At 30.2% G+C, this 25,251-nt stretch overlaps 1 protein-coding gene across 1 annotated transcript; it reads left to right on the top strand.

The window, feature by feature from the left end:
• Window positions 1–18,945: 18,945 nt before the first annotated feature.
• LOC149569564 (putative WRKY transcription factor 61) lies at window positions 18,946–25,004 on the top strand. Its single transcript, XM_089817765.1, has 6 exons — window positions 18,946–19,364; window positions 20,235–20,327; window positions 20,426–20,596; window positions 20,924–21,412; window positions 23,068–23,181; window positions 23,369–25,004. Exons 1-6 carry the CDS (start codon window positions 18,987–18,989, stop codon window positions 24,362–24,364), a joined length of 2,241 nt encoding a protein of 746 aa, XP_089673891.1. The 5' UTR covers window positions 18,946–18,986; the 3' UTR covers window positions 24,365–25,004.
• The last annotated feature ends 247 nt before the right edge of the window (window positions 25,005–25,251 follow it).

Here is a 25,251-nt window from a genome sequence, read left to right as displayed (position 1 = left end):
CATCAGGTCAATGAAAAGTCATTCCTATTAAGACAACAACAACTGATACAAGGGTATAAAGAGAAGCATACTCCACCAACACCTTATAAAAATGAATTGTAAGGTAAATAAGTCTTGACACATTGGCAAGGACAATGAATGCCTACAAAGGCCCCCAATAGTAACACTAAGGTGAACCATGGTTGGAGAAACAACCACACTACATGCACAAAGAATTCAAGAAGAACATGGCCAAAGCCAAGCTTTACCAATGTACCCAACTACACTACATCGAAATCCTAGGAATATCCACCCCCAACATCTTTATCACCATCTACATCTTCATCTTTGTTTCCTTCCCCTATCTTAAAGGTCCTACCACCACTCCTACTCTTGCTTAAGCTCCCAAACTTTTTCATTTTAAAATTTTGGGTTTGAATTGATATTGAGGAAAATATATTCATTTAGATTGTTATTTGGCATCAACACAATATTTCACATGTTAGCATAATTATATTATATAAAGCATTATTTTTCTTCCATTTCAACATTAACTATATTTTATGCAAATTGTCAACAACAAGTAGAACAATAAAAACTAAATAGACTTAAAGCATTCTCAAAGACACAAAAAAGTTTTAATCTCAACAAATCAAACTTGAAAAAATATTCAGTATCATTAACTTGAGCCTTAGATTAGTATTGTAGCAATCATACAAAATTTATGAATAGGCATGCATTATGGATGGAATAATAGTAATGAGACAAGCCATCAAGTCAAGAGAGTTGGATTAGAAAAATTGTATCCTACCCAACCAATTTGTAAGATTTTTAAAACAATACAATTATTTTAAAATATATATACATTTACTTTGCATATTATTAATACAATTGTTTTATATGTCTAAAATATAATTTAGCAAAGACGAAAGCCTACAACACAATGATAAATTGTGAGATCTTACTCAATCAATCTACTTTTATATTAATCTTTTATTTTTCTTCAATTCTATCCAAACTTAGAACTCCTTCTAACCCAAGTTGTAAAGATTTAAAATTCTATCTATTTGTTAAGACTTCTTTTTAACTCCATGAAAGTGAGCCTTTGACTTTGTGAAGGTAACCCTCTTGGGGCTAATTCTCTTCTAAAAGAATCTCTTTAGTACATAATTCCTATACAAATCCATAAATCTTACCTTACCTAAATCAAAGTTTTAAATTGAAATGGGTTTGCTGTACTTATAAGAGTTCTTTACGAAGGGAAAAACTAAGACAACAAATATTCAAGTGATAAGTCTATAATTATAATATTATGTTCTTTTATCTCATCATGGTGACTGCATATGTACATCATGAATGTAGAGTTTAGACTGTTAATTAAAATTATTAAACGACATTAAATTGTGCATACCTCCCTCTTTCCTCTATACAATTTTCTCACTTGCGACCTTAAAAATATATAATTAAAAGAAAAAACGTTAATCTGAGGAAAGAAGATTCAATGCACCAATTACTATTTAATGATACCACGTTTTTCAATCTTCCATGTTAGATGACATTACCTGATGTCAACTTTAATACTTCTATTAAATTCCTCACATTCACATACTCCGTATATTTAAATAGTTTACAAGCTTTGACCTTCAAAAATATTGAATTATTTTAACTTAAATAAACGTTTTTTCGTGTGATAGTTGATCAACCAATTTAATTTAAAATTAGTGATTTGTTTGCAATCAAATGAGAATTGACCAAGTTTATGGGCAACTATATGTTTAAAACAATAAGGGTTGACATTATTAGCTCTACTTCCAAGTAGCATATAAAATGATTTAAATGTAAGAGAGACGGAGGGTCAATGCATTTTAATATAATCACGTATTTATTTAGCCTTTATCAATTTCTCCGGTTGTTATGTGGAGAAGGTCCAAATTTCCTATTTTAATATTGTATTCCTTCGTCACCTTCACTTAAAAGCTCATCATCTCAGAATTTGGAAATTTAATTAAGTGCGTTTGATTGACATTGTCTTGAATTTGATATTTTTTCAGTTCTTTTTATTTTTATTATTAATGTTGGAGAGGTGATAATTATAAGGCTTTATAAAAATTAGTTGTTAGTAGACATTCATATATAGGGAAAGGTTTTATTTGATTATATCATTCATTGTAGACATTCATTTATAGGTAATGGTTTTATTTGATTATATCATTCATTTTTTAATTGTAATTAATCAAGCATAAAATATTATTTAATTTTATTGTGATATATATATGATGAATTATAATATATATAGCAATTTTTATGGTAATATAACAATATTTTAAAAATTGTCTTGAAGGTTATTGCAACATTTTACAATTAGCATTATTTCTTCTTGGTGATTTTCCCACAACATATAACACTTTATCGACAAGATGATCTTCATGTGAATATACGAACATTATATAACACCCCCTTGAAGGTTATTGCAACATTTAATGACTTGCATTGTCTCTATTAACCTCTCCAATTATTTGAGGTGGCATTATTATTGTTACATTGTTCTTTCATTGAATCTTCATCGTATATTCTTGGACACTTTGGATCCTTATTTCAAGATAGATATATACTCACAAACATAGTGGTGTGTTACTTCTTATAGTCCTAGGTGTGTCATTGATATATTTTTCATAACTTATACCTTCCTAAATATCTATATTATAAAAGTACAAGTAATTATTTATTAGATCTTAGTTACCTATAGAGGTCAAGAGAATAATGGAATAACCATTCATGGAAAGAATTTGTGTAATAATATAGGTCTTATCCACACAAGTAATGGGGAACATACTAAGGCTTTAGAATATTATTTCCAAGCATTAGAATGAAACCTGTCTTTACCACAAGCTCTTAATAACATGGCCTTGATTTGTCATTACGTGCGGCTATCTGTACTATAGAATGAATTCGTTTAGTATGAAAAGAAGAAGAAGACGCTTTCTACATATGCACCATCCAAAACAATGGTTTTTTATCAGCTATAGTCAAAAGAATACCCTTCATAGGAGCCCAAATATGAATGGGTAAATATAGCCTGGATGGTCCATGGATAAAATAAATTCAATTCAATTGATGGAGAAGGAACCACAAAGATCAATTATTGAAAGCTTAGGCTGATACGATCTTCTTAGTTACATATATTTAGATTTGTTCATTACATATTCTCCTTTGAGATTATGTCCTCTCTTGATTTGTGATATTTTCCTTTAGTAATGTGTGGGGTTATGTGGTCTAGTCTCCTTGAACTTGAAGCCTACATGGTAAGGAATGATGTGGTGTGCCAACATCATTGGTCATGTTAACACTTTTACTTGGAGTGCTACATTTTATAGGGGTGCTATACTTGATTCTTCCAATTAAAACATTGCAATCTCCTTTCCCTTTCTTTCTATCCAATTTAATAAATCAATTCTTTTTTAATATGTCTACTTTTATTTTGTAAATAATTAGGTCCATGATTTGTTTCATTAATTTATCTTTTCCTACACACAGTGTTGCAATGTACATTTGGATAATTTCATGTGCAACATAAAAGTTTATACATTGTATAGGAATCCTTAATCAAGAGCTCCTACTTTCACCTCTAGGTTTTGTTATATTAGCTAATCTTTATTCTAATGTTATATATATTATTAGATGTGTGATTCAATCAGTAGCTCTAATGTATAAAATGGTGATCAATGTCACATTAGAAAATTATATGTACATTGGCAAAAATCTAGGTAGGCCCTCAAATATAACTGCTTCAATGAGTGAAATTAGATTAGTACAACCCACATAGATATAGGGGTGATAATACAAAATTTAATTCCATTTAGGGATGTGCAACATTAAGATTTCATTTTTCTCCCAATTTTTGTGAAGATATGTAAAGAAATGATATGCAATAAAGTGAACATATAATGATAGACAAAAATAGTTCTAATCTAGTGTATCAAAGTAAGTTATATGAAATGGAAAATTTAGGGAAATTTACTCATCATGGGGGTTAGTAGGGGATGAAACTTTAGATCTATAGAAACTTATTAGATTATATCACAAATGGAAATGCGTTGAGATCCATAAACCTAAGAGTTGTATCTTTTGACTATGAAAATCTCAAAATGCTAGGAACAAGTCAACTTTAGGGAACCTACACTAGTATAGGTTGACTTGGGGAAACATATACATTAGAGAGATAAAAATAGAGGTTTCAAGACTGTGACTAAAACTCTATCTTCAAATTTTCTCTTTCGGGTTAGGAATCTTGCTAATCTTTTCTTGTACACATGATAAGGGGAAATTATTTGTGGGGAAGAGGGTTTCCTTTGTGAAGCCCCTCTATATGGGATTAGTCTTTAAATGAAGTAAATAAATGATGTAAAAAAAATATAAATGTATGTATACCTTTCTTGCCAACCTTCATGGGTTGATATAAGTCTGCTATATCTAGGGTGAACCCACAATGGTGGGTTACATTTTTTTGGAGGAAGAGATTTCTCAAAAAATGTGCTACCATAGTTTTTAGTCAGGTAGTTTTAGTAGAAACTAGCTTGGTAGTTTTGATCAAAAGTGGATTACTTTTTATAGAAAGTAAAATTTTAATTACTTTCAATTGAAACTAAATGATGTAGTTTGTTTCAATTGAAACTAGAAAAAGTATGTTATTGCATGGCAATTTGGCTTCTTATTTTCAATCGAAACTAGGAAAAAGTAGTTTCTATCAAAAGTAGAAAAGTACTTTTGATAGAAAGTAAGTTTATATCGCAAGTACCTAATTAGGCATATTTTGGAGAGGCCACAAGAATCCTATTATTTTCATGGCTTCCAAGAATAATTATAGTGTTCAAATGGAATAATAAAGATATGTCATTTGGCATGACACAATTAATTGAAAAGAGCTCTCTAGTGACTATGGATTCAACAATTTTTGAGTTATTTAGGTATATTTCTTTGGTCATAAAAAAAGAGGTTTATTATTAGAAAACAACCTCTATATTGGATGCTCTTGGAAAAATAATAAATGAGAGAATATAAATTCTCAAAAATAACCAAACTCTATGTATTTGAGTTGTATTTCTATCAAAAAAATGAATTTGGGAATTGGATAAATACAAAATAAATTACATGTGTCACAAAAAATGTATGTAAAAATTAGCATTAAGTCAATTTTTAACATCAATAAAATATCAAATACTATGCATAAAGAAATGAAACCAAATCCATGAGATTGGTATGTATGTTAAGAAATTAAATTTGAAAGAATCACATTGATATCTTTTATAGAAAAAAAGGTTATGCGTGTCAAAAATGGTGTCACTTTTTAAAAATTGGATTTTTCACAACATACCAATTTTTGTGGGAGAAAAAAAAATTGAATCAAAAAATTCAAAAATATATATTTAGAATCTAGATGGTAAATGTTAAAAGACTCTGATTTACTTCATCTTCAAGTTTTCTACTGTTCAATATAAATTTGCACCTAAAAGTGGAAGTTTAAAAAAATCATGGTTCAATGTCCATTTAGGAAAGAAAGTGTAAACTACTAGTGTAACCCACTATTGTGGAATGAAGATGTATGCTTGTGTGTGTATGTAGGAATGTAGGATGTCTTCACTCATACAAAAGTTAAAAACCAATCTAATTCATATATTATGGATGCATGAATGATTGATATTAAGAAGGAAGAAGAATGAGTGATATATAGATCTCCTCATTTGATGGCCATAATCCTTTTTTCCTATGAAGAAAGAAGCTAGATCTAGACAAAAGGGAATTCTTCAATGCTTGATACATGGAAAGATGGAATGAATTCCTTAGTCTTTTATTCCTTCAATGCATGCTAACTTGTATGTTTATTTTTTCATATGTCATATGTAATTAATGAGTGTTGTGTTGTGAATATGGCAATAGAAGGATTTCTTTTATAGTGATTTTAGGGTTATTTTTTATGAAGGTAGATGCTAGTAGATGAGAAAATGAAAATAATTGGCATCAAACTTCAAGATACTTCAAAATAAGATCCTTTAAGTATAGGTCACCCTAGGTCAAGCTATGCTTGGGAACATTAATTTTGAGGTAAAGGCATAAGGTTTGCGGGTTATTTGAAAATTGGAGGAAAATTGGATGGATAAAAGGGAAAATCATGTGCAAACACATCCAAGATAAAAAATAAAACTAAAATTAAGTCCAATTTGTTCTAGAGATTCCAAATTAAAGGGGGATAGCTTTCTAGAATAACACAATAGAAAATTATTATTTTTAATTCTATTTTTAATTTATTCAAAAAGAAAAACACACTCTCCTAGTTAAAAAAATTATATGATAGTCAACTTATTTTTTTTCATGTTAAGAGAATAGAAAAATATGAGAAAATTGTCACATTTTCCTCAAACATTTAGAGCTATCCTAGAGTAGAGTAGGAAACTAATTTAATTTAATTATAGAACTAAATCTATTTTTAAAGTTACATCATTTTCACATTATGTTTTGATCATCCTATGACTTACTAAAAAATATAAACAAATAAATCAACACTTTCAGTATCATGTTGTTAATAATCCAATATCTTTTGTTTAAGAATATTATATGTAAGATTTTAATAAAAAAAAACCTAAACATATTTTGCACAAAATGTTGAACACCACTTATTTAAAGAAGTCTTAAATTTTCACACCTCTTTCAATCCAAGAAATAAACTCTTCCCAATCTATCTCCTTATTTTCCCATTTCATTAGAAAAACTAAAAGAGCATACAATCATAAATTCACTATCTATATGATTTCTTACTTTGAGTAGAGTTAAGTAAATAAAAAAAAGTTTTATTATTATTTAATATTGAATAATAATGAGGACTTATATAATACTTATGGATCTATTATGTGGTCTATAAGAATATGATTGTGAATCCATTGAGAAGTTTTACATTTCTTACATGTTTTATATCTAGTAATAATAAAAAATGATTTCACAACATTATTGATGACTTTTTGTGAGAATACACACCACTCACATTTAGCCATTATTAAAAATGAACTCTTTATGTGCAAGGAAATTTTAATCTTTACATAAAATTTTTAACACGCATAGTCGTAAGACTTCATTTTGGCATCAAACTAAATATTTTCATATTGAAACATTCCTAAAACACAACTACTTCCTTTTAAGTATTCTATTGATCACCTCATTACCTCACTCATAATGGTTTCCATCCTAGATCATGATTTAAAAAAAATCAAAAAAATCATAATCATCCTTAGCTACCATCATCACTACTACAATTGCCTTGAATTACGCACTATAGATATTTTCAAAAAAAAGAAGAGAAAAATTGTGTCATGTTTATAGCAATAACTTTCCTTACTTTTAATTAGTTTGCAGCCTCTCATTTGTATCTATGGCCTCTATAACCAACTATATCACACAATCCCTTTTATATGTTCTTTCATGAGTTTTGGGGTATTCTATTTGGATGAATAGTATGAAAAGACAGATCTAGAACCATGGGGTTTTTTTTGTTTTCCTTCCTTGTTTAACATATTATTTTTAATATAAAGATTAATGAATATTTTCCTCGATGTTCAATTGTATTATATATTCTTTCTCTCTAAACATTCAATTTCAATATTATACTAGCTTATCAAATAGCTTTTATGATGCTTTCAAGTAAATATCATCTTGTAAGTTGCCCACTTTATTTTGGTTCATTAAAAATGGACTAGTTATAAAATAATGATGTTTATATTTATTATCATTCTCTATTTTTTATTCCTTGTATTTATTAATCATAATATGCATAATATTTTTTAAGGAAACCTACTTTTGTTGAGTCTATGTGAAACTTCAAATATTTTGAACCATCCATTTTGTTAATATTTTATAGAATAACCACAGAGAATGCACAATTTTTTTCATACATGTAATAAATGCTAATATGAATAGCACATCTACAAAATTTTGCTATTCTTTCATTATAGTGTCAATGATGAAGTTAGAGAAAATTTCATATTCTACTCCACTTTTTGAATCATGATAGTTTTCCCCATAATAACTTCTTTTGAACAATAGAACCATGTTGTTTAATATGTCACCTTTGAAAATAAACATATTTCTTATTATCATAATCCCAACTAAGGAGGAAAAACTATTTAACATTAAAAATTACACACTCTTATATAATTCCATATTTTTCTTTGGACACATTTTGGTTTACATCTTTTGTTATACACATTAGACTCACTTTTTCCTTTCCTTTAGTCTTTTTCTCCCATTCTATTAAGGTTATAAGTTTCATGTGTCTTCTTTTGTGTAATATTATACTTAAAATCTAAGTGTATATTCAGTAATATAGAAATATATTTATCTTAAAGAGCAAACACACTTTAGACAAAAATTATCTACTATAATACAATACACTTGAAAAATAATACCATAGACAAACAAACAACCAAAAGTACAATTAATTAAGAAACAATCAAATTACGAATCAATCAATTCAACAATGATAAAATGATAAAAGAAATTTGATATTACTTCATTGTAAAATAACATAATTTATTTATCTTAAAAATATATAGAATTTACAAATAATTTACTACATGTTCAAGTTTCACCACATTACTTCAATTTAATCTATTATATTATTTATTATAGTCTTAAAACTTCTTACTATGCTACTCCCAATTCCAATTCTTGATAACTACACTTTAACTATAATTTCAACCAAATTTATATTGTATATTTACATGAAGATTACAAGTAATTAAATAGATTGAACTCCATTGTTTACAAGTCTTTTAATCGAATAAAGTAAGAGTCAAATACTTCCCATTAGTTGAAGGATCTTCCTTGAAGAAACTGCAACCTTACAAATTAGAGTGTGAAAGACGTTTTGGTGGTGAGAAGAGAGGAAAAGAAAAAAGATACGTAATGGGACTTTATTTTCCAATTGGAGAAATTCAAAAGAAATGTGTTTAGTGTTTTGTGCCATTTAACATGGAAGTTAATGCACTATTGGATTGCCCCACTTGTTTGACGGCATTTAGATAATGAGGTCAATTGGTTTCTATTAGAAACCCAAGAAGGAAGTGCCCTCATGTTAAGGCTTATACTATTTTATTTAATTAATGTATTACATGGTGTGCTACATTAATTTTCGTACGCCTTAAAAGCATGCTCCCAGTTTACGCTATTTAAGACTTGTCAAAGTTTGTGCACATGGGAGTGATTATTTTTACACCTTTTCCTGCCTTAAAAAGACTCGAGTCAACTAGTAAAACCATTACGAGGGCGTATACTATATAGTGTGGGTAAATTAGAATAGACATATATTAGAGATAAATATAAAAACTAAAAGATAAGAGTAATTAAAATAAAATATTGTTTAAAAGTTCACATAATTTAGATGTAGAAATAAGTGTAATGTAGTGATATATTTGCCTTTGAAATATAGTAGCATTTATTTTACAATAGAAAGTTTTTATTTGTTAATAATTTAACATTTTTGTTTTTTCCTGATTGTTTTTTATTACAGAAAAATAATTTAGAAGATTGAAAATTTAAAGTCTACAAAAAAGAAAAGTTCATAGTATTAGAAGATATAACAAATATTAACTTAAAAGGGATCAGACACCAACTATAAGTAAAAAATAGGAGACAACAAAGCCCTGAATAGCGTATAAGCACTTAAGCAAAGACTGGTATTTCCTAATTATACCAACATTAATATCTCTTAACCTTCTTAAGAACACTATAAAAAAGAGTAGCACCCTTGTTCTTACTTCTCAAATGTGTTGGACTTGGACTGACATCTGGACCTACAAAATCTATCATCTCCTCCACATATTTGTCCACAACTTTGTTTATCTTTCTAAACTAGAAGTTGTCAGCATTATGCAAGAAAACTCCTCAATTAGAAGTAGGAGAATTACCTTTTGAAAGACAATAATCTACCTTAGACTTCTCCTTGAGCTTCCACAACCCCTCAATGGTATTGTGTAGAGACAATTTCTTACATCAATAACTTTTTTCAAAGCATTATGCACACCATTGAACTTCTCCTCCAAATTTCTAAAATTTTCCTTCACGACCCTACCTGAGATCACTAATTTTGTTTAGAAAAGTATGATTACTTGAAAAAATATTATCAAGTTTTTTGGTACAGGGAGAACCATTTTTAATGTCTTTTAATTCCAGAATTGCCCATTTAAAAAGTTGCTCTTGACTTGCAAAGAAATTTCTTAGAAGCCTATTAATAGAAGCCTCTTCCTTACAAGAGGAACCCTTCTTGATAGGGTATCTTTCCCAATCTCGAGCATGATGTGAACATGAATTTCCTTCCCATTATCAGTAGTAATAGAATCAAACGATGTATCTTTAATAGAAGGAGAGAAATTATTCTTTTTACACAAGGACTTAATACTAGCACAAATGGTGCTAGAAGTTTTAGCATTTGTGTTTAATATACCCCTATTAATATAACTCCTCTCTTTACTTTTACTAGTAGCCTAGTCCATTGAGTCATGTAAAAAATCATGAGATGGGACCTAATTTGTGTCCTCGTCATTTGAAAAATTCCACATGCTTCTTTCACAAGACATGATAATGGAAATAGAAGGAAATGGTGCCTTTTACTTCTTGTAAATGTGGTAAAATTCATCTTTGTCAAAATCTATACTATCATGGTTGGTTCCTTCTTCATCATAGTGAACCCTAATCTTATTTTTGATTCCCAACCAACCTTTAACCTTAACCTTATTTTCAATATGCAAGGTTTTGTCTCTCTCCATAACAACTAAACATAAAACCATCATGTAAAATGGGTGCTAAGGGTATCAAATTATAAGGCACAAAGCTACATTTTAAGGAGGAATCTAGATAAAATGGAGTAGAGATACATCTATCATGATAAAAGTGATCTTAAGAACCATGATGTGATAGATTTAAATAAGTTTCCAAATATTTCATAAAAGGTAATATATTGCATTATTACCTCATAAACATTTTCCCATGGATTTGGTAGAGAGAGGCTTGAAAAAACCCCTATCGGTTGTCTTAGTAGCCTTTTATCTTTAACTAGGGAGGGAGAATACGTTGGCAATCTGAAGAATTGAATTTTAATCCATGTAAACCATAGTTCCATCACTTTTCATATTAGAAACCACCAAAAAAAGATCCTCACTAATAACCAACTCCAAATCACAAACCCATACACACTAGCTCCCAACCCTCAACAAAAAGGTTATGTAAATAATACATTTGCACCATGAAGGATTTCCATATTTAAGGAATTAAAACCATTTCAACATTTAGCCATTTTTCAAACAATGGGTTTAAATGTATTCCTATTACCTTGCATTGTAGAAAGTAGGAATTTATGCAATAGTAAACTAGGCAAAAAAACCACAAATGCATACAAACCCACTATTTATGCATTAATAGTGACTACCTGGTACCTTACACATGCAAAGAGGAAGGAAATTAGCAATAGTTATGAAACATATGGTCACAAATCAAAATTATGTTTTAGAAGACAAATCATCTCTTGTAGTCCATGCAATCTTAAGAACCCCAACTTAAACAATGATTAGACATCACACCCATATTGGTAAGAAAATATATCACTTGGCCTCCCTTGTAGTATTTGAGAGAAATATGAAAATCTTGGAACCTAATAATAATTTCCATGCAATCTTTGAAAGATATTTGCAATGGTCCACCCTAGAGGGGTCATACATGTTAAATATTTTTTTTATATGTTATGTTTATGGAATCCATCTCAATACAAACATCAAATTGTTGAACCTTTCTTATTATCCATATTTCACCCTAATAGATAGCTCTAGTGTCGGTGAACATGCTTTGTTATTATTATTATTATTTTAATGAAGTATTATGTTAATTAAATTTAAAAGAGATCCTATATATTTTAAATTTTAAAATAAAATATTGCTCTTTAGTTATTCTATTTTGTTAAAAGTTTTTTTATATTGTTCAATAGATATATCATATTTCTATTCAAAATTTATTTTGTTTTGTATTTTCTACTAGTTATTTCCTTCTACTCACATTTCAAATGGAAGGGTCTATTTTATAATAAATGATTATTTTTAGGAATTGTCTAATGTGCATTATGCTAGCCATGTTCCTTGTCTAATGTAACACTAATTTTTGTCAAGCTAGATTGCATCCAAGTAGTGGATGCTTAGTAGATCTATCTTTAGTCTTATAAATAACATTGAATTTATGTTAAGAGGGTTTGTAAATAATTACAAGGGACTTTTAGTATTAATTAATGATTATTTAGAATTTGGGTGAGGAAAAGTAAGTCCACGGTTTGATTATCAAGTTATTGAAATTAGTTATAATATTTAAAACTATTCACATACACATACACGCACATGCACATACACACATAGACATACACATACATTCATGTACACACATACACATAGATGCATATGCATGTACACATGCAATTTTTATTGTGTACTTGACATATTTTGATGGCATGTTGTAAATAATTACGTGGCAATAGTTGTATGAGAATTAATATATTTTTAATGGGGATATGTATTGTTTTTCATATATAATAACTCATTGTGAAATACATATATTGTGCTCATGTATGTTAGATCATTGTAGTGTTTCAACACTACATTAAATTATGTATATTTTTTGTGAAACATTCTTTTCATATATTATTTTAATACATGTGACAATTTAATAGATATTGCTATCATTTATACCATGCTAGTTTGATTATATTGCTGAACTTTTATAGTATGAAATAAATACAAGGTCTAATATCTGATCAATCTTCCAAAATGATCATTAGTAATAAACTAATAATTTCTATACATTTTTTCAACATAGAGGTTTTTTATGATGAAGATAGTGGAAGGGCCCTAAACTCGGATAGTGACATTGAGTTATAGTCTAATAGCAATACCCAAGACCATAATAGTGAAGCAACATGCTAGAGAAGCATACTCCAACAATGAACTAAAACCTAAGTTACAATTTTTTTTATCAAAAACTATTATGAACTTAAAATAACTTATAAGTCAGAACAATAAAAGATTATAATAAATTTATTATTGAGACTTATAAAGCATCTAATAAGTTTTGGGGAACTTAAAGTTTAAAGTGTGAAGCATCTTACTTAGGCATCACATATTTCTTATCCTTGTGAATTTTTAAATTAACCCTATAAGTAGGTAAACTATAATTTTGATATATGTATATTTGGAAAAAATAATATAACATGTGGTTAATTACTTATTTCTATATTTGAGTTCTATATTTTATATTACATTTAAAGATATTACTAAATGAGTGTTTACCAATTTTGGGAATATTCAATGTTTTTATTGAGATGTTACTATTCAATGCTTATATTGCAATTATGAACCAATATAAAGTTCTTTTTTGGGGGGATATTATTATGATTTTGTATTTAATTTCAACCATGTAGTGCAAACATAGCCTTAGATAACGATTTTATGGAAAAGGGGATTAAATACCATTATGTTAAACAAGATATACAATCTTATCTCTATAGACTCATTCCTAAGACAAGTGACTATTAATAGAGATGGGTGATTTAAGACCTTTGTTTTTCATATTAAGTGGATAATTCCTCATGGGATAATTATGACACTCTAATTGAATCTATAGTTGTCAAATCACATTCATCACCTATCGGTTCACATAGAGTTCATTTCTCTAGGACTTCCATAGATTTACTTTCAATTTTTTAATACAACACACACACACGCACACACACACGCACACACACACACACACACACACACGCGCGCGCGCACGAAAGTGCACACACACACACATGCACACACCCATGCACACACGCACCCACACACGCACACACATGCACACAAGCACAATTTTGCATATTGGTATGTATAGTTTTAATTAATTCACGTGGATGACTAAATCTAGATTATTCCTACAAGGAGTTCAAGAATACTTGACCAAAGAATTCTTGATACAAAAAACATCAAACTATTATAATATTGCTATTAGGATTTAACTGTGTATTTTTTGAGTCAAAGTCACTAACTCATGTTTCATGAGTAGTGTTTCACACAGACCCATAGATCTCATGGGAATAAAATGTATGCTTAAAACTCATTGGATCTAGGTGATTCACACAAAGTTGAAGCACTTGGAGTTCTATTGAGTTGTTGTGGAAAATATCTTATACTTATTATCAAACTATTATGATATTGCTATCAGTATTTAACTATGTATGCTTTTCAGTCAAAAGCATTTACTTGTGTTGCCTAAGTAGTGGCTCACATGAACCCATCCCTCATGACAATAAATGGAATGATTAGGACTCATTGGATCTAGGTGAACCTTAAAAATTTGAAGCACCTAGACTTCTATTGACTTGTTGAGAAAAATATCTCATACTTATCATCAAACAATTCTTATAGCGCTTTTGTTGTACAACTTCCAAGTACATAGGATTCCAAGAATATTTCTTTTAGATCATATAGATATTAATTATAGAAGATATTTGAGTGGTTAAAAAAGCATTCAAAGAGCTCATTTTTGGGAGACTTTGATGTAATTTTCTTATTGTAGTTTTATTTCATTTTATATTTTTGTAAGGAATCTTTTACACATTGAATTTTCTTCCTTTCTTCATTTTGTGAGATTTCTATGTGTACTCACCTAAGATGTTATTAGGGGGTATGTTATTATTATGGTTTTCCAATCCTAGTTCATTTTCTAAAAAAATAAGGGCATGCAAGTTGATTTCTATTAAGGCTCACAGTTTCTCAGTTGAATGCCTACATAATCCTTGGTAAAAAAATATTATTCTAGATTACATCTCTTACATAATAAATTGACTCTTCTATTGTAGGTTAATCATGGAATATACCTTACTACTTAATTCTCAGGTTGTATAGAATTTCATTTTGCAATAACTTTAATATTGACCATGTGTTAGTTGAAGCAACATAGCTCTACTAGTATCATCATCCCTCCAATTCATGCATGATTTCAAAATTGTATCGAATTTCTATTGGGTATGAATGATAATTCATTTTTATTTTGGATTGAATTTTTTAATAAATTATTGTGATTTACGTATGAAGAAAGTGAGGTGCTTAGTGATATTGTTAATCTAAGTTGATCATTGATTTGTACAATTATTGTTCTTGCATGTTCATGAAGATGTATCTTGATTTATGGTTTATATATTGTGATACAAAAGACTACTTTTAATTTCTTGTAATAAAGCCATAGGTAATTTTTTAGAGGATAAGTTTTTTAAGGTTCACCACTTTCCATTCATGAGGTTTTCTATATATAATAAATTGTGGCATGTTTTGGTCTACAAGTTGGATAATTATTTCATTCTCTAATGTGAAAATGAAAGTGTAATTTACATTTCATGTGTTCTAGTTGGATTTAAGAGAATGAATAACATGAAGATACACAAGCATTTCATTTGATAACTTACATGTAATGGTTCTTTGTACTCAAACTACTTTCCTACTAATAAGAATGTTAAAATAATCATTTGCTAGTGTTTACATGAAAACTATTAATCATTTGGTAGTGTTAATCATTTGGGATCACTTTCAGCACCATCACTGGGAAAAGTAAGATAACAAAAGTGGAAAAGATTAAAGATGACATGTATGAGGAAGGCAATGTGATTGGAGAATCTTAAGACTAGATAGAAGACCTTAGAGCCCTTGCTACAGATTGGAAGGCTATTAAGAAAGGTTGATTTTATTTATTTTTTCATTCTTTTTACTTTCATGACAAACCATGAGGACGTTAGATTTTGTTTCAAAATCTTTACGATTCTAGATAATTGTAATGGTTTAAGTATACTACTTTTGGTTTACTACTAATTTAAGTAGATTCTCTACTAATATCACCATTATAATGTTAGAATGGATGAATATTTGACATTGTACTACTCGTTTTAGTAATTCAGCTACTTTGGACGATGGTAATTTTCAATAATTTTGTTGGAAGATAGGGATTTAAGTTGTAATGGCCGATGTTGCGCTAGTTCATTGGTCAATTACATAATAGCCCTTCTGGTTGCTAGTTTGTGGTATGTTTGTATTTTCTTTGGGTTCAAGGCCCTTTCCTTTAGTTCTTGATGGACAATATTTTCAAATATATGTTTTATCTAAATAATTAAATTTTATAGCTTATTTAATGCTTAGGATTTGGATTACCTAGATTTATTTTTAATTTTTATTTAATTGGAGTAATTAAGATGCTTAGCACATACTCTTATGATATTTAGGAGCTTTCTCCTTCTTAATATAGAAAAGGTACATCTTTTCAGTTTAGTAACTTTAAAATTATTTTTTCTAAAGAAACTTATTTTTTAATTATAACTATCATCTATGTAATTTTTCTTTAAAAATATCTTTAGATATTTTTTTATACATATTATATCATTATTACTCCAAAAACTACACAATTTGGGTTTATAATATAAAGAATATATAGCCATGTAAAGATATCTATGAGTTCTCATTTTTTGGAAAAGAAATATTATGAGAGGAAAAAGATAAAGAACATACCACCTAAATGCCTTTATAATTAGCTTAGCTTTTCATCACTTTATGGGTGGATCCTAATATGATTTGAAGATTTGTTCCTAGATACTAAAAAAGGGAAAATTCATTTTGAAAATATCTTCTACAATTTGAGACTGGGCACTTTTAAATTATGAATATGTCTTTCAAATTTAAAAATTTGAATATCTCTAATTTCTAAATTTGATTTCATAAATAATTTATTTTAATTTAGGCTATTTTTGAAGATTGGACTTTTGAATATGACTTTTTAAATAATTTTTGGTAATTGTAAGTTACAAAGAGGTGTAAGATGGTTAATCTTCTTTCTTTGTCATGATATGACATTGTTTTATGGTTATGGACTTATAATTGTGATAGTAAAGTGTGCCAAATAGCTCTTAAAATTGGGTAGAATAGAAAAAATGTTGATGATTACAATCTACCATTCATTCATCTATTCTAATGATGCATACCTGATTCTAAATTTCAAGATTTTTTTTGGATATAAGAAAGGTTAGGTCCATTACTTGGTAAAGAGGCATTTATCATCTTTTAGTGGATTTGGATTAGCAAATTATTAGCCAGATGCAAAATTAGAATAGGAAATACAATAAATGACAACATTGACAAGTGTTCAACTAGCAAGAAAAATTGTTTCCAAAAGACAAAAAGGACTAGATTGGCACAATAGTTGCATCTAGGATTTTAGGGAGCTACAAATAATTGGTCTAATGATTAGTCTATATATGCATACAAAATAAAAAATGGTTACAAGGATGAACATTGTTGAGAAAAAAATGTATTAACTTATTGTAAGTTATACTTTTCTTTCATTGGTGTTCTAGCATATAGCTTGACTAGCATTACCATAATTATAAGAACCTTAAATAATATTTAAATCCTCAAAATGGCCCCAAATGAAGAGTGTAGTGAATCAACAATCTAAAAGCAAGATTTGATCATTCAATTTCAATAGGAGTACAAACTCTAATTAACCTAAATGAAGAATTATTCACATTGAAGAGTTCATGATGCTCTATTGTTGGGGCTAAATCCTTAGGATATGTAGCCATCATTTAGAAGATAAAATTAAAAACTCCATCATTTCATAACTTGCCATTATTGCATAACAAATGGCTAGCTAACCATATGATATAGTATATAAGGAAAGACAAAATTGTGAAAGTTATCCTTTTGTAAACAAGTAATATCTAGTTTTCTAAATTATTGTTGAACATCTTACAATACAAGTTTTCTTGCAAAGTCTCTTTGACCTCAACCATATCATTATTCAATATTCATACCAAATGCATGTCGTTGCTATCAAGCTTATCTAATGTTACATAACTATTTTGTCAGATATCTCTAGCTAACAATAGGTTGCAACTTTAAAGTTGACTTATTTGTCCATCTAACCACATCATTTAGGCTATTAGAAAACAGCCCATGAAATACATTCAAAATAAAAATTCAAAGATGCTTTTGAAGAAGAGCCATTTTCTTATAGATTTGAAAGTAATAAAATATTAATATTCATTTAAAGGAAAAATATCAAAAGCTTCACTCGAAACAAGTATGAAACATTACTATTATTTTTTTAGGAAAATTGTAATACGAAAAATGATGGATAATACATACAAACTGAGCACAAACTCTAATTGAAAAATAAAATGACAAAACCCATAGTGTCTCATCCTTTGTATCATTTTTTCAATAGAAAAATGTTAGTATACATACATGTAGTCATCTTTATTTTTATATGGCTTACAACAATATGAATAAGCTTACATTTAAACTCGTAGCTTCCTTTGATTAAGAAACCACAAAACAAAGAGATCTCATATATCAAATTCATCCAAAGATTTAACTTCTAGCCTAAATATACCCTTAAATGTTTTTATCCTCACCAAATGTTCTCAACCTCATGCACAAAATTAATTAAACTTTGACGAACAAAATTTGTAAAACTGTGTGCATTATTAAAGGAAAAACATTGGAAAATGAGAGTTGTCTCAAAAAATTTATGACGCCAGAAGTCGACCGATAAATTTAGGGTTTTAAAGAGAGGTCAGAAAATTTAGTCGCTCATAAGTTTGACGTGTACCGCCGAATTCCCCGATTTGGATGCAAGTGGACAAATCGAGCAAAATTCTACAAAATTCTGAGAAGTTGAAACTCGTTTATAATATGAATTTCAAGAGGCAACGGTGCATCCGGCGGCGCTGCTGTTGTACAAGTCGTCTCTCCAACAAAGATGCCAAAACCTTGTCAACCGTTGAATTCATCTACAAAAACCATTTCCATGCCATTCAAGATTATGTTTTCCTCTGGTTTTGTTTCTGGTGTACTCTCATTTTGAAGAGAAGAGTGCATGAAATAACCTGTTTCCTTTTAATTCTCAAGATGGATGAAGAAATGGATGTCGTTCACGAGGTTAAGCAGATGAAAAGATCTCTCTCTGAAGGCCCCATGAATAAGGATAATGATAATAATAATAGTAATAATAATAATAACGTTAGTTCGAGAAAGAAGAGGGCTATGGAAGGTAGGATGGATAGAGTTATGGAGATTGATCTCTCTGTTAGGTTGGAAGAACAGGAGAATAGAGAAACTGAGGTCAAGGAGAAGGGGTCAAAGAATTCTGTGAATTCTGTGAGTATTAATGGCGGAGAAGAAGATGGAGATGCCATGGAGGATAGTTATGAGATTCATAGTGATAAGAAATCTTCTGTAAGGGCTTCTGCTTCTTTCAGTGATTCTGAAAATGGTGAAAATCCCAAGGTACGTTCAAAATTCTGGTTAGAATGTATTGGGTATTAATGATTTTCTTGAATTGGGTTCTGGTTTGATAAGTAGGTATAGTCTCCCCATCTTGAATTCTTTCTTTCTTATCTTTTTCTCTCAATCTGAAATGTTGATGTTGAAAAGATACACAATCAATTTGTCAAATAGAATTATGTATTAATCAGATTATAAGATTATCAAATAGGAAGATGCTAAAAAATATTACGATGATTGTGTCTCTTGCCTGAAATCTATTGATTTTAGAAAAAGAATAAGAAATAAAATTAGTGGTACATGGAAGGAAAAGATGAATTTGGTGGAGAAAAGTTATAGGAAGATCTAAGATTAGGTCATTATCTTCCTGATTCTTGTTTTTGTTTCTTTTCTATAGTTTTTGGACCTCTTGGAAGATAAAGAGATTCTCTTAAGACAATTTAGGCTAATCTTATGATCTTAAAATGATGTTTTTGATTTTAATATTATGATCTTAGAATGATGCTTTTGATTTTAAGATTGTGTATGAGTGTTTAACATATACAATCTAAATTATACATAGTCTAAATCAGAATTACTAGCTTAAATTCTAATAGATTGTTGAAAATTGATAAAACTAATTTGTTCTATTTCAGAGGCTGGTCTTAGTCCAATTACGCCCAATAGAAGATCTTATCCTTTATCGATTTTAGAATTTGGCTGCAAAATTTGGGTGTTTTTAAATAACTGTTTCGTTTCAATCAAATGGAGTTCGGCTGAAATCCTTTTCAATAGATTGGAATGGTGCATCTGAGCTTGTTTAGATAGACTGACAGTGCGATATACATATTCTCAATGGATTTTTACTGAGTAAAATATAATTTGGGTGTGCAGATTCAAAGCGAATTGAATGTGAATGCTCAGAGCGACCGATCATTAGCTACAGTTGATTGTAGCCCACCACGGGATCTTATCATGGGAAGTCAGGTAAGGATCCATCTTTCATGTCTTCTTTTAGCCAAGTTTTCAATATTTTATGTCTTGTTGGGTTTTATAAACCAATTATTTCATCGTGTTTGAAACAGCTTGAGACTTTACATGGAGAAGTGGACAGGATAAAAGAGGAAAACAAGAGGTTGAAAGTGGCTTTGTCTCAGTTGATGAACAGTTACCAGAATCTACAGATGCATCTCTTCAGAGTCATGCAGCAGGAGCAACAAGAAGAAATCAGTGCACATCCAGAAGAGACTTCAAAGGTGAGCATTCATGGTATCCAAAAATAATCAGAATTGTGCTTGATATCGTAATTGAATTCTTTTGTATTCAGACAATGAGTTATAGAGTGTAATCTGAAACATTGGTTCAAATAATTCTAATATAATTAAATCTGAAAATAATTTTAGGAATATATTATAGAGCTATTAGATTCCCACAGTCTATAGAAATGCAGTGCAAGTTGTTGGATTAGGCGGATTTTTTCAACAATATTTTGAATCAGACTACCTAATCTATCATTAAGAATTTATTTAAATCTATCAAGAAATAAAATCTAGAAACAACTTTAGTAATACGTTGTATTTCAGGAGGTGGGGAAGTGGGAAGAGGAATCAGAGCTAGTTCATCTATCTCTTGGGACAAATCCGCCCTCAAATAAAGCCAGTGATGAAGAACCAAGAGGAGGAGAAAGTGGAAAAGAAGGTGCAGAACATACAAAGAGGTCACAAGGGCATCTAAAAGGCTTCAGTCTCTCTTTAGACTTCAAGGATGAAGAGACCAGCGAGGAAACAAATGAAGGAAACCTTTCTCCACCAAGTAGCCCTACAAAATCAGAAGGTGGTTTGATGAAGTCAGAGACCCTTGACATTGCAGTGCTTGGTCAGCAACAGCAGGCAAATCACAGCCCTGAAAGCATTTGTAGAGTGAAGGAGGAAGCAATTGATCATCGCCAACAAGGGTTTTGGCAGTCAAATAAAGCTATCAAAACGTTACCCGAGGCAGGAGAAAATTCAGAACCTGCACCTCCTATAAGGAAAGCTAGAGTCTCTGTACGTGCCAGATGTGAAGCACCAACAGTAAGAGCCAATTTCCCTTCATTCTTCTCTTTCAGTTTGTGTTATATAAGTATATTCATGCTCCATCTGGTTTGAAAAATAAGTCATTTCAATTTATTCTATATAACTCTTACTCATCTTCCATCTGATTGGAGATAGTCATGTATCAGCCAATGATGGATTGCTCGCATTCATAGTACAAATAGATCGTCCCGAATTGAATCCTAACCAATGGATAAACAACCACAATAGATTCACAACAAAAGAGTTCAGTCATTAAATCAAAAAACACTTTAGTAACAAATAGGTCATCCCAAATTAAATCTTAACTGATTCTTGAACACCTGTTCAACGTATTGTCCCTTGATTGATATCTCTCAGAGCATTCTCAACTCATCTACCCCTTTGCCAGAAGAAGTTTTTATTCTTCTCCCAACCTAAAACTAGCCACAAATGGAAAAAGAACAGCAATATAGATTTAGAAGAAATGTTTGTATATTTAATGCATTCCCAATTTCCCATGCCAATTCCTGTACTTATCTGAATAACTTTATGGATAAAAATTTGTAAAGTATCTCGTGTAGTTGATATACTTGATCTCGTCATGTAAAGTTTTAGCTTTTTAACTGCATCTCGACTTTAGTCAAAAGAAAATCCAGCTAGAAAATACTAAATGTAATCTGTTAGCTTAAAGTTTGTCGATTCCACATAACAATATCGAACAGCCTATCTGATATTTGAAGTTTCTAGTGTTCTATGGATAATAAAGTATATACTCTGGTCTCATCGATTACTTAATTGTGTTAAAATCCACACTAATTAAATAACCCACTCTATCAAACTACAAATTAATCCATTCCGATTGAACGACTTAAGTTCCCTATATCAAACTAAGTTCTTTATCACTTTGCTTTATAAAAAATTTTCCTTATACTTGCAATTGATGATGAAAACAATTGAGTATTATATAAAAGAAAAAATATGATTTCTTTCAGGAAAAATATAATAATTATTGTAAGTTTGTTTTTCTTTTATGTGTATATATTTAATTAGAACAAGTTTTTGAATTAAATTATGGATGTTTTAAAATCAACATTGATGTTAGATAACAAAATGTAATATTGTTACTGATGGAGCATTCAATGTGATTCTATGAAAAATATATACAATTTAATTTAAAAATATATTTTAATTAACTTTGTAAACTGTTAAAAGAATTATGATTAACTAGAAAAAGTGATTTAGATCTGTTAATAGTGAGGAATGGACTCGAAATGGATACAGTGTGGGAAGACTCGACAAAGACTTAGAAATAATTAGAGACTTGAACCAGTTGTTATAGATAGAGACTTGAAATGACAAGTATCTTGAACCAATAATTATAGGTGGGAACTTTAAATGATAGTGATAGATACTATTTATTACTTTTATTTAAGATTTGTATAATACTATTGAAAAACAAAGAATAATAAATCTAATTGTACAATGAACCTAAGATTTTTTTCATTATTTTTATGTAAAAATGAAAGATAAATACTCCCATTTTTAAAAAATGTCTTTCTATGACATTAGACCTTATAAAGGTTATTCTCGTGGTTCTGTGAAGTCTTTATACTGTAGCTAATAATAGCTTTTGTTCTCAAGGGAGAGTAACATTTTCTTCACTACCTTTTCAGATGAACGATGGGTGTCAATGGAGAAAGTATGGACAAAAGATAGCCAAGGGCAATCCGTGCCCCCGAGCATACTATCGCTGCACTGTGGCCCCTGGATGCCCAGTTAGAAAGCAGGTACATTACTATTCTAGAACCAAAAACAGATTGCAGATTACATGTTATCTTAGAATCAAACACCCAAAATATGGACCATTTTAAGGTCTATCATTATTTCTTCAAGCAAATTCTCATCTTTATCTGATACAAAACATTCTTTTGAAATCTCAGAGATTGATGAGTTTCACTTAAAACCATAATGCAGGTACAAAGATGTCCGGACGAGATGGCTATACTGATAACAACATACGAGGGAAGTCACAACCATCCACTTCCAATGGCTGCCACTGCAATGGCATCCACCACATCAGCAGCAGCATGCATGCTTCTCTCTGGTTCAACATCAAGCATGGATTCCACCAATCCATACATTTCTAGATTAGATCAATGCTTTGGATCAAATCCCACCATAAGCACCTCATCTTCTTTTCCTACAATCACACTAGACCTCACAAAAAACCCAACATCACAGTTAAACCTACGCAATTCAGTAGCAGCTGGATCATCCTCCACATCATTGGCCTCAACATTTCCTCTCCCATTCAGATACCCATCTGCAGGACCCAACATGCTTTCAAACCCTCACCTCAACAGCTCAATACTTCGCCCTGAGCAGGTCTCAGGTTCGAATCCCTGGAACAGCACCCATCTCTACTATGGCCAACCTCCTCCTCCTCCTCAGCATCCCTATGCAAGACCCAATTCCTCCATTCCCACTACAACAACAGCAAGCTATGATCTTGCGAACCAGAGGTTCCAAAACCCTCTTGATTTATTACCAAACAATTCCTCTGCAAGAGCCATTCAAGGGGCTCTCTCAAGATATTCTTCTCAGTCACTCATTCAGAACATAATGTCTGAGAGCTCTGCAAGGAATACTACCACCACAAGCAATAGTAGCTCTACATCTTCTCTGGCTGATTCTGTCAGTGCTGCAACTGCTGCCATTACTTCAGATCCAAACTTTACAAATGCCCTTGTCAATGCAATAGCCTCCATTATCAGTCAGGGAAGCCAAAACAAAGGAGGAGGAAATAACATACAGCCCAATTCTGATCAGAGGAAATGGGGAGAACCCATTACAGATCCGGCTGCTTTGAGAGCATCTCCTCATACTTCTCAGGGTAATATACTTTTTTCATCTTCTTCTGTTCCTTTTTCTGGTAAACATTGGCCAGCCAATGAGAATCAGAACCGTTAATAAAAAAAATAAACAACAAACTGTGAGAGGCCTGACTACGATAGAAGATTTGCTTAATGCACCTCAATTGCATTGTGATGCACATGATGTGCTTTAAGGATTTCTGTTTCTTGTCATAGTCATAGCTTTAATAAACTGTAAGAGATCCCAAGTTTCGATAATGGCAGCGGCTATCAAACCCAGTGGAAGCAAGGTTTTCTGTTAAATAGTTTTGTAGAAAAACATTTATGTCATCGAGTTCAGGTTGTCTAGTCAGATCTGTGTACATTGCATTCTCAACATCAAATTATGAAAAAAATGAAAAAAGAAGAAGTTTTAATTCTGGGTCCTACATAGTCTTGAGCCTCTAAGCTTGGAAATAAATCTGAAGATCTCGTTGCATGGCCAAATAGAAATTGAAAAATAAACGCCGTACCACCTGATATGGTCTCGAACTTTACACTCCCATTAAAGATGAACATTAATTAACGAGACAAGAAAGGTACCTCAGGTGCAATTCAATGGCCCATAAAGTCGCATTGACCTCTAGATGCACAAAAAAGAGCTACCTTATTAATGGAGAACTTCTTATTTCTTTTTTCTCCCCTTTTTTTACCCTGAAAAGTTGGTAATGTTTTCTAATACAATATGTATTATTTCATTGTTTACCCGTATTTTGTGAACTATTATCTTTCAATTACTAATGTATGTGTTAATCATTTAAAATTGTTTTTATTTGTTATTTATTAAAATAAAAAGTAATATGTAGTGAATTATGCAAACTTTTAAATGTATCGTTATACATGTTTCAAAATTTTTAATCTTAAATATTAGACAAATAGTTTGCTAATGATTTTTCTAAAATTTGTTCTACATCTATAGTTCAAAAGTCTATTCTTAGATATCAC

The sequence above is a fragment of the Cupressus sempervirens genome, chromosome 3 (assembly GCF_028749045.1).
Source record: "Cupressus sempervirens isolate cs-2001-9-10 chromosome 3, ASM2874904v1, whole genome shotgun sequence".
Taxonomy (NCBI): domain Eukaryota; kingdom Viridiplantae; phylum Streptophyta; class Pinopsida; order Cupressales; family Cupressaceae; genus Cupressus; species Cupressus sempervirens.
This window is presented reverse-complemented; position numbering and strand designations above follow the sequence as displayed.

Excerpts from the sequence above, each read along its gene's own strand:
- LOC149569564 (XM_089817765.1), top strand. The coding sequence starts at position 18,987 with ATGGATGAAGAAATGGATGTCGTTCACGAGGTTAAGCAGATGAAAAGA. Across the intron at positions 19,365-20,234 it reads AAAATGGTGAAAATCCCAAG|ATTCAAAGCGAATTGAATGT; the intron begins GTACGTTCAAAA and ends TTGGGTGTGCAG. Across the intron at positions 23,182-23,368 it reads GATGCCCAGTTAGAAAGCAG|GTACAAAGATGTCCGGACGA; the intron begins GTACATTACTAT and ends ACCATAATGCAG.